Source organism: Photinus pyralis, unplaced genomic scaffold, assembly GCF_008802855.1.
Source record: "Photinus pyralis isolate 1611_PpyrPB1 unplaced genomic scaffold, Ppyr1.3 Ppyr1.4_LG6, whole genome shotgun sequence".
Taxonomy (NCBI): Eukaryota; Metazoa; Arthropoda; class Insecta; order Coleoptera; family Lampyridae; genus Photinus; species Photinus pyralis.
This window is the reverse complement of record NW_022170663.1, coordinates 29,482,618-29,492,909: the sequence shown is the minus strand read 5'-3', so window position 1 is coordinate 29,492,909 and position 10,292 is coordinate 29,482,618. Positions and strand designations below refer to the sequence as shown.

Below are 10,292 nucleotides of genomic sequence, written 5' to 3'. Positions count from 1 at the left end.
GCTTGGATCGGCTTTCTGTCTCTTCTGGAAAGGGTGGCAAACTGGCTAGCGTATTAAAACATCAGGGAAATAAACGCTTTTCAAATCTTTTGATCAGAATAAAAGAAACTTAGAAAATGTCCAGTTTACTGTACAACCCAATTTTTTGGCGTACTCTGTATACCACTGGAAAAGTAAACATAACCTCACTAATCAGTGACCTAGGCTAGAGCACAGTTTTTGAATTATGATGGGTACAAAACAGATAATTTTAGGTTTCGGGAGACGTTTTGTCTCGTACAAAAGTGCCATAGCCCTAGATAAGTTGTACCCAACAAGCAGTCTCAAACTTACCACTCCGAAGGTATCCACCTTCATAACATAGCTATACTTTAACAATTATTGTCGATTTTCTCTAGTTTGCGAATAGTGCGGATAATTTTACCGGTTATATACCTATGAACGAACTCGACGTAACATATTCGAAAAGCAGTGGACCCGGTGGACAAAACGTAAATAAGGTAAACACCAAAGTCGACGTTCGTTTCCATTTAGACTCCGCCACGTGGTTAACCGATGAAGTTAAGCAAAATTTAAAGGCTAAGGTACGTAGATTAAGGATTTGATTTGTATTTAAATTGTAAATTTTAGCTAAAAACGAGGATGAACAACGATGGATTTCTGATATTTCGTTCCGATCTAACCCGATCCCAACAATTAAATTTGGCAGATTGCTTAGCTAAACTTCGGGAGTGTATCTATTCGGTGATGATTCCAAGTCATACTGTGGACGAGGAAACTGCTGAGCATCTAAGACGAAGGTATTAATGATCAATCATAATTTTTTCTAAGTGGGTTTTAATAGATACGAAAAGGCGATGAGAGAGCGATTATTTAAGAAACGTCATCGATCACAAATTAAGGCGGATAGGAGAGATCCAGTAGTATCTGAGTGATACTTGTTTACGGAATTAGGTTTAATATTGTAAAAAATAAACTTTCTAAGAAAACTTGTGGATCTTGTGATTAAGAAAGCCATATATGTATTCATTCACTACTTCATCAGGAGCAGGTCCCACTGGTCAAGAAAGCAAAATGTGCGTATAAAAAATTAAAATATTTAATGAGGTTTGTTTAACAATTTGAGTGACAGGGGATTATTTACTGCTTTTTCCAACTTGTACTGGACCGAGCTATTATAGTAACTTTTTCCATCAGTCTGTTCGAGGCCTGAACTACTCCTATGCCCTGTTTCACAAAGAATTAAGGTTAATCAATCATTAAAAATATTAGAATGGGAAACATCTTATCTTATAATCAAACGTGGCTAACATTCTAATATTTTTAATCATCTTTTGTGAATGCGGGTATTACAGTTTTCAAGATATTTAGTTTGTCTTTTTGCATTCGGTAGGAAAATCTTGAGAATCGATATGTGCAATATGTCTACTTTTTTATTTATGGAATCTTTTTGAAATTTTTACAGATGCTTGTAGTACAGACAAGCATATCGCATAGTGTAAAAATCAGATGTGCGCAATGTCAAGTTTTTTTATGGAGATATTTTTTTGAAATTGCAAAGTTCCTGATGTATAAGAATAATTATGCCTTCACTTTTTAGCGAATTTTTCTCAAATTCCTTTAATATTAATGATTTAGTATTTAACCAACCAAAATCCATCTGCTCTATACCGTGCGTTTGTTGTACAGTTATTGATTTGCCTCAGTGATCACGTGACCTTTTGCACCGTATGCTCTTCTCACTCAACGGATAATCGAACGCACTTTGTATATAAAGGGAACTGAGGTCGCGTAGCCACATTTTCGCGATTTGTGAATTGTGGCTAGGCATACGTCTATGGGAGGCTGTGCTTTTTAAATACAAAACAGTATTTCTTCTTTATAGATACATAAGTTGTCTTCGTTGAATTACAGAGGCAAGACCCATAAAATCATGGCGGGTATGTTTGACCAGTTTGAACAACCTGCACAGAGGTCCGAACATAACAATACCTGGGTAAGTTAAAAACTGGAATTGCCAATGACCAATTCTCCATAACTGTCTTTAGAATCAGTCCGGATTCATTCACATGAAGCTGGAACAAGATGTCCCCATCTTTGAAAAAGCAAGAATGAATTTCACTCCTTCCGAGAAAGTAACGCACGTCGCTATATCAAATAAATATTTAGTCGTAGCAATGGCAAACAGCATACTGTTTCGAATGGATATTCAACAACCCGATCAACAGAATGGTACTATTGGTACGGTTTTTGAATAATTGCTGTCTAATTTTGTTTGTAGAAATATCACTAGCGAAGTACACAAAGTCCTGTCGTTTATCTAATATGTTTCTGGATCCCACCGGTGTACACTTATTACTAAGCTTTTCACCACGTACTCAAGAAACAGTGTCGGAATTACTGTATTTGCCTAAAAGTTCACATAAACTACGTGCCACAACAAAATTTCGTGGTCTTGAAGTAACTGAAGTTGGTTGGAATTATACCAATAAATTTGAAGCTTCTACTGGACCCATTTTGATAGGTATAGTTGGGTTTCCAAAAACAAAAAACGCCCTTTTTTTTCTCATCCTTTTACATAAGCGAACTTGCAATGGTACCAAGTGTAACAAGAATTTAATTTATTCAAAAGATTGGGTGAAACAATTTGAATTTGAGTTCTCACCTTGATATTTAGTAGGCTGGGCTTCGCCTTTCGGTTGTTGATACTGGATGTTGTTTTGTAGGTACCTCAAAAGGGCTCATATTTGAAACGGAAATTTTATTAGAAGGCGATAAATTTTTCACTACAGGATTGGAATTATATTGCAAACAGGTAATTGGTCCATATCTAACGCAGCATAATATTTCTGCATTTTCAGGTATTTGACATTGGGAAAGGTACAAATACGCCTATAAACGGAATAGAATTTCGTCAAATATTTAATTCCGACAGGTATTTCATTTTTGTCGCCACACCAATTCGTTTATATCATTTCGTCGGAACAATCGCTTCCGACGAGAAGCCAATGCTGCAGCAAATTTTTAACAAATATTTGAATATTCCCGAAAGTCTAACTTATTACGAGGTGAAAAGCAAGTTACGCTATTCTCGCCTAAAGTTTTGGTCTGAAAATAACAGTAACCCTTCAGCACTGGCGTGGTTGATCGAAGATTGTATTCTATACACAAAGGTAGTTTTCGTTACAGTTCCACCCTCATTACTTAGCACATGAGCCGCAAATTTAAATTATATAATAATATGCCTTCCTGTCTGGAATTTTGGTTTCAATATTCGTCATTGAAGTTTAGAATTATTTAAAACTAAACAAAATTACAGTAAATCTATTTTGAAGACAAATGAAAATGGTGACAGCTATCTTTTGTTATCTTATTTTTTCAAATTATTCTATGAGTTAACTGCATGAAAAATAAATTTAATGGGAATATTGGGGAGACTAAATCCAACTGGTCAATACAAATTTATTCACCAGTCACCAATTAATAATGCTATAAAGTTGAAAGGCACTCAGGGCCTACAAACAACGCACCACGCACATGCGATCGATTGAAACATAAAATATCACACTCTCAAACTAAGGGAAATTGTTTGCAATGATGTCGCGCGATGAGGGCGCAGTGCTAAGTTTTTCAACCTAACTGAAAATGTACAAACCCCCCCAAGGACGTTAAAAATGTAACGTGCTTGTGTTTTAGTTTGATCCACTATCCGACAAGGACATCTCCGAAGTTATGAAACAATCGAAAGAAATCTTTTACCCGAAACCCGTCTATCAGGATTATTCCGTATTGCAAAAACCGCCAATCGCTTGCGTACTAACCGAGTTTCATGTGTTAATCGCATACGTTGACAAAATTAAGGGCGTGTCTTTGTTGAATAAAGAGTTAGTGTACGAAGACAATTACAACGAGGCCTTCGGGCGCCTGGTAAACATAATTAAAGATCCTATTGCGGGTATGTTTTCTTTTTCAAGAGTTAACTGTTTTTTATCTGAGGTTTAGGAACGATATGGGCCGTTGCGGAAAATACTGTGTTTCGTTTTAAAATTGCAAAAGAAGATCGGAACGTATGGCAAATTTACTGTGACGGCAAGAATTTTGATTTGGCGAAGAGGTACTCTAGAAATAATCCGGTCCATTACAATCATGTGCTAATAAAGGAGGCGGATATGTTATTTGAAGAAAAGAAGTATATGGAGAGTGCGAACGGCTATGCCTTGGCACTGTCCGGTTTTGAAGAAATTTGTCTCAAATTCATACAGGTGAATCAACAAGACGCCTTGAAAACATTTTTATGCAAAAAACTGGAGACGTTTAATCCTCACGATAAAACTCAGATCACCTTAATCGTCATATGGGTCATTGAACTGTATCTCAATCAACTGGAAAAATTAAGAATTTCTGGAAAAGAGCAAACGCCCCAATTTTTTGACCTGCAAAAGGACTTTCAGGCCTTTTTGGCATTGGAAAAAGTTGCTGAACGGATTAAAAGTATTAAATCTACCATTTACAATCTTATGGCTAGTCATGGTGATAAGACGAATTCGATTCAACTAACTATCGTCCAAAAAGATTTTGAGAAGGTAGGTATACGCTGTCTATTCCTCTGGGAAGGTTCTCTGAGGAATAAGCTCTATACAGGGTGGGCCATTAGTGCGTCGGTGTAAGATTGTGGGCACATATTTAAAATATGGTCAATGAAATTACAATTGTTATACAATGTGATTTATATCAAAGCTGCATTTTAAACAGAGCCCCCTGTATATTATTGCATATTTCGATTCCTTGGTTAATTTTAGTGTGACTTTATGTATTACCATACAATACTTGATAATAAGAAGTGTATGTAGGCTGTATACGTTTCGTTGAAATAGTTATTTGTTAAATGTGTTGCCACGATCCATTATGTAGTAAGTAGTCAACCTTGATGCCGATGCATCTCGCTACAAGTGGCGCTGAGAATCGCGCCGTGTGAAGGGGTCGCGCTACCAGCAGCGCGCATTTGTTCTGGTACAAGCCGCGCAGAGACGGGAGCCACTCTGCAGCGCTTCCAAAACGCCTCGTGAGAGGGTGCTCTTACAGCTATTTTATGATAAAGAAATGACTCCCCCCTCCCCCACTTTTTTGACGGAAGTATTCAAGTATTCGTTTTAAAGCAGGAATCCGAATCAAACAAATTCTCAACGATGTTGGTTGTCTCTCTGTAATCCCATTTCCGGCTAAACGGGCGAACCCATTGGAACCAAGTTTGGGGCACATATTCTTCGACATAAAGGGAAGAGCTGAAAAACTTTCAGGCAGAATTGTCAAGTGTCAAAAATACTAAACTCAATTTTTGACGTTTTTCCATATTATTCTTCTCTTTACAACGATATATCACACATAGTGGTTCAGTATCACATTTTTCCTAAAAGTACAATTTTTAATTTTTGGGGAAGAGTGCTTTGGAAAAACAAAACGTTCTTTTATTGTGAACAAAAGTTTGACAGTTTGATCCATCTGTCTGGTTGCAGCGTTGGCAGGGAACTAGTGTTGAGAAAATTTGATTTTCATTGAACAGAATTGAACATTCGTTTTGCAAGAAAATTGTAATTCAAATTAGAACAAAATACATAAGAATAAGTAATATTTTCGCAATAAAACTAGCACAAACGTAAATGACACTACTTGAAATAAGTCAACCTTTTGTTCACAACAAAAGAACGTTTCGTTTTTCCAAAGCACTCTTCGCAGACAATTAAAATTGGGAAATGTCAAAATCCGAAATGGCTACCATAATAAAAATTAAAGTTGCCACGTGTTTCTTTGTCATCTTAAAACATATTAAAAACAGGATGCCATATTCGAAATCTCCTTTAAAAAGTGTCTGGATAATGTGTTAAGAAATGTAGAGTAAGATTACTTTACCATGAAAAAATTAAAAACGAAAATCAGAAATTTTCATTTTTTATTTATCGAATTGGCGGTATATTTATGCTGTTGAGACGTAGGCAGTGGTGTAGTGCCAAATTTAGCAGTACCGGAGCCCTTAAAATGCAGGCAACCAAGGGTATCGAATACCCCCCCCCCAGCAAAATTGGGGTCCAGGAAAATTTTTAAAAATTTGCAGTAAAATACATGGGTTTTGAAACAATTTCAGTTCGTAGATTTTTGAATAAATTATTGCTCTAAAGGTGTAAAAAATAAAAGAAATTCAAGTTTGTTTTTACGGTTGGCTTTTTAGTTGTTTATTAAACGTTATGAACAAACACCATATTACAGACCTTTAGTTTACGTTGTTAACCAAAGACTAATTTTATCTAAGTCGCAAATATCATTAGTTATCATCACTTATCTTATCTCCGTCTCCTATCCTGTGCCGGAGCGCCGCTCCCCTCTCACAAGCAGGGCTCCACTACACCACTGGACGTAGGTATTGTTCTGAGTAACCTGACCCTCTCTGACACAGCTTTTAAATTATGAAGTATCTTTGGCAACACCGGCCTGACTAATGTTACTGATTTGCTGCAGGTAGCTATAATCTCGCCAACTCAACGGTAAATTTTAGTTATTTAACTCAGTTACTAGAAGGCCAGTGTCGCCCTCCTAGCGTGAAGTATATTTGATGCAAAAAAAGTGCTTGGTAGTTCCATTTAAAAAAATCAAGTTACCTTTGATTGCAATTTTCAAGATGGTAGTGATTTCTTTTAACACAAAAAAATAAAAAGGTTTTCAGCGCATTTTGCATGAATTGATTAGTACTTCCCAAAAGGCCATAGGTATGTGCACTATGTTTTTCTTTACTAGAGGCATCTATTGTTAAAATTTCAAAGAAATATCTTCATAAATAAGGAAGTTGGCACTGACTGCGCATGCGCACATCTATTGTTTGCAATATCAAATATGTTTGCCTTTAACCATTGAATAAAAACACTTATAGTGCCTAACGCCGTGGAAATAAAGCGCGACAGAGATTCAACTAAGAATATAATGGGAACACTGTCGATAATGTTGATTCTTGAACTGAGAAGAATGAGAATTTGCGTTCCCTGTATTTACCGCAAAGAGTGCGGTGGTCACAACCAATGCAGGTACAAGGGGATATATCGCACTTTCTTCCATAAGGTTAGGCTTCTTTATAGTGTTTTTATTCAATGCTTTAACAGAAGCATCTGTGATTAAAATTTCAAAAAGATATCTCGATAAATAAGACAGTTGATATTGCGCATCCTGCGCGTGCGAACATTAATCTGATGTTTACAATATGCGATACGTTTGCTTACACTAAAAGCATCTTTGGTTAAAATTTTAAAGAAATATCTCCATAAATAAGAAAGTTGGCCTTGCACAATCTGCGCATGCGCACATCAGATTTTATTGTTTATATATTTTGTACTATATGCGATGTGCTTGCATTGTGTGCATGATTAGCAACACTGCAGAGTCACTGCCTTCTTTACGATAACTGTGATGTTCAATTTTTTCAGGACATCACATCTACTTTTTGAAAAAAATGACGAATTGCGGCTAAACGAACTCATTTGACGTGTAATACATAAAGTCACATTAAAATTGAGCAAGGAGTCGAAATATGCAAAAATATACAGGGGGTTCTATTTTAAACAAATGCGATTTGATATAAATCACCCTGTATAATTGCAATTTCATTTAAAATACTTCAATAAAGTCCTCCCAACATGCCCCGACAATGGATTTTAAATATGTGCATGTGCACTAATGGCCCAAACCCATAGATAACATAACCCTTAGTCAAAATTGTTTTCAGTTGATCAGAGAGCAGATTTACAAGAATAGTTTTCACGAGGCGCTAGACGTCCTTAAAAGTCAAAATAACAAAGAATTGTTTTACCAATTTTCGCCGATACTAATGCAAGAAATCCCGAAATTCACGGTGAAGGCCTTGATCGAGCAAGGATCGAAATTAGTTCCCAGAAGATTATTACCGGCCTTTGCAAATTGTGAAGATGAGTTGCACTGTAACGAAGTTATCACTTACCTAGAATTTTGTGTAGAGAAATTGTTAAACACCGAACATGCGATACATAACTTGTTAATTTCTTTGTACGCTAAAAATAATTCGGAAAAATTGATGAAGTACCTGGATAGTCAAGGGCAGGATCTAACAATGGTAAGTTACTTCTTCACGTAATTATCTGATTATTATCGATTGAGGTGCATTATAATGTCCACTTTGCGCTACGATTATGTCAAGAACACAAGTTAACGCAAGCTTGTGTGCAATTATCCGCGATGTTGGGCCTTTGGGAGTCGGCAGTCGACTTAGCATTGACAATTGATATAAATTTAGCGAAACAATATGCCAACACTGTACAACAACACGATACAGAACTTCGCAAGAAATTATGGCTGAAAATTGGTAAAGAGCATTTCACCGTTCTCTTCTGAAGAAACTGTTTTAGCACAGCATGTGGTTAGCGAAAAAGATAATATAGAAATGGCAATGGAATTTCTCGATCACTGTGATCTATTGCGGATCGAAGATATTTTACCATTTTTTTCAGATTTCGTAACAATCGATCACTTTCGAAATGCAATATGTAAGTCTTTGAAGGTAAGGCAATTGTGTGAAGGTTATTTGGGAAGCACCGTGTGAATATTTGAGAAGTCATTTTTTAATTGAATATTACAACACGTTTGACTGACTGTTATTTTTTCAAAAACAAACTACTTTACATGGAAACTAACATTATATGCGATAATAACAAAACAAATAATGATCGATATTTTTTCTACAGGAATATAATAAACACATTCAAGATTTAAAAGACGAAATGGAAGAAGCGACACAGTCTGCCGATCTTGTGAGAAAGCAAATTCAAACATTTCGCAATCGATATACTTTCCTACAAGTTGGAGACATATGTGAAATTTGCGGGCTTACTTTGTTAACCCGCCCGTTTTACATATTCCCCTGCAATCACAAATTTCATAGTGAATGTTTACTCAAGGAATTAAAGCCAATGTTAGGTAAATGCTTCACCACCCTGGTTCATATCTGTCCGTTCGTCCATTTTACTGTAAGCCATTCAACAAACGGATAGCTATGAAAAGGCAAGAACTATAACATTATGCATACTTTTTTTTTAAGGGCCTGCTAAGAAATTTAAATTGGCAGAACTTCAACGGCAACAGAAAATTTTAAGTACTCAAACGAATACGGATTCCGTAAGTACAAGTTCGTCGGGTATTTCTGCAAGGGATGTTGTCAAAGGGGATATCGATAATATAATCGCGTCGGAGTGCTTATACTGTGGAGAAAATATGATTAGGAATATAGACTTGCCGTTTGTAGATGAGAAGGAGTATGATAAAGTTATGAAAGAGTGGGAATGAATTGAAAATAAACAAAAATATATAAGCAGGGAGACAGACCTTTTCTTTTAGTTGTATATGCCAGGGTTAGCTGCTAAGCGAGTGTGTATTGTTTATTATTTATTAAAACCTCTATGTTACTAGTTCAATGGATCTCTTTTTAAAATAATTATTCCAGAATTCCATCGGAATTGCCTTTTAAAATTTTTTTATTCCGGAATGCATTAGAATCCCACAACGATCAAGTTCAAGGGACGAATAAAATTATTATTATTATTATTATTATTATTATTAGAATCGACTTTTTTAATTAAAAAAAATTTAACACTGTGGAATCCATTGGGATGTGGTTTTTTAAAATCATTCTAATCGGAATCGCCTTTGTTGATTCCAGAATGTCGCTTTTTTTCATTCAGGAATTACATCGGAGTCATCTTTTTAATTTTTTCAATTCCGGAATAATGCATCGGAATCGCCGTTTTTAATAAAAAAAAAAAGTTAAAATCCCGGAATGCATTGGAATGTGATTTTTTTAATGATTCCGGTATTACATCGAAATCGCCTTTTTATTCCGGAACACACCGGAATGTTTATTTTAAGGGTCTCGCGCCTTCGCGCACTCCCTGGTATAATAATAAAGCTAATAATTTATATATTTTTTTAATGAAATTATTGTTCCCTGTTTTTTTTTGAAACCGGATTAATTGGAATGGATCGGATCTTTTGGTTTTTAAAATAATCATTAGGGAATTCAATTGGAATCGTCTTTTGGAACACACATACATAGGAATGTATCTGTTTTGTTACTATGCCAGAATTGCATACAAATCGCCTTTTTTATCCTGGAATGCATCGGAATGTTGCTTTTTTTGTTTTTTAAAAATCATTCCGGAGTTACATCGGAATCGCCCTTTTAAATTTTTTTTTATTCTGGAATGCATCCAAATGTGGCCTTTTTT

General features: G+C 35.7%; 2 protein-coding genes across 2 annotated transcripts; both read left to right on the top strand.

Moving 5' to 3' along the window:
• The first annotated feature begins 103 nt into the window (after nucleotides 1-103).
• On the top strand, nucleotides 104-989 carry LOC116175182 (peptidyl-tRNA hydrolase ICT1, mitochondrial). The gene is made up of 4 exons (XM_031493303.1): nucleotides 104-343; nucleotides 399-584; nucleotides 631-800; nucleotides 845-989. The coding sequence occupies exons 1-4, from the start codon at nucleotides 227-229 to the stop codon at nucleotides 933-935; spliced, it is 564 nt and encodes a 187-aa protein (XP_031349163.1). The 5' UTR covers nucleotides 104-226; the 3' UTR covers nucleotides 936-989.
• An 839-nt stretch (nucleotides 990-1,828) lies between these two features.
• Nucleotides 1,829-9,482, top strand: LOC116175180 (vacuolar protein sorting-associated protein 18 homolog). Its single transcript, XM_031493302.1, has 12 exons — nucleotides 1,829-1,996; nucleotides 2,049-2,232; nucleotides 2,282-2,524; nucleotides 2,727-2,815; nucleotides 2,862-3,173; nucleotides 3,697-3,955; nucleotides 4,003-4,583; nucleotides 7,766-8,128; nucleotides 8,173-8,377; nucleotides 8,421-8,572; nucleotides 8,757-8,988; nucleotides 9,110-9,482. Exons 1-12 carry the CDS (start codon nucleotides 1,934-1,936, stop codon nucleotides 9,352-9,354), a joined length of 2,928 nt encoding a protein of 975 aa, XP_031349162.1. The 5' UTR covers nucleotides 1,829-1,933; the 3' UTR covers nucleotides 9,355-9,482.
• Nucleotides 9,483-10,292: the final 810 nt, after the last annotated feature.

Bases quoted from the DNA above. Each gene is read 5' to 3' on its own strand.
- LOC116175182 (XM_031493303.1), top strand. From the start codon at position 227: ATGATGGGTACAAAACAGATAATTTTAGGTTTCGGGAGACGTTTTGTC. The intron at 585-630 runs GTACGTAGATTA...TGTAAATTTTAG, and splicing joins AGCAAAATTTAAAGGCTAAG to CTAAAAACGAGGATGAACAA. The intron at 801-844 runs GTATTAATGATC...GGGTTTTAATAG, and splicing joins GCTGAGCATCTAAGACGAAG to ATACGAAAAGGCGATGAGAG.
- LOC116175180 (XM_031493302.1), top strand. From the start codon at position 1,934: ATGGCGGGTATGTTTGACCAGTTTGAACAACCTGCACAGAGGTCCGAA. The intron at 2,233-2,281 runs GTACTATTGGTA...TTTTGTTTGTAG, and splicing joins ACAACCCGATCAACAGAATG to AAATATCACTAGCGAAGTAC. The intron at 8,129-8,172 runs GTAAGTTACTTC...TTATCGATTGAG, and splicing joins AAGGGCAGGATCTAACAATG to GTGCATTATAATGTCCACTT.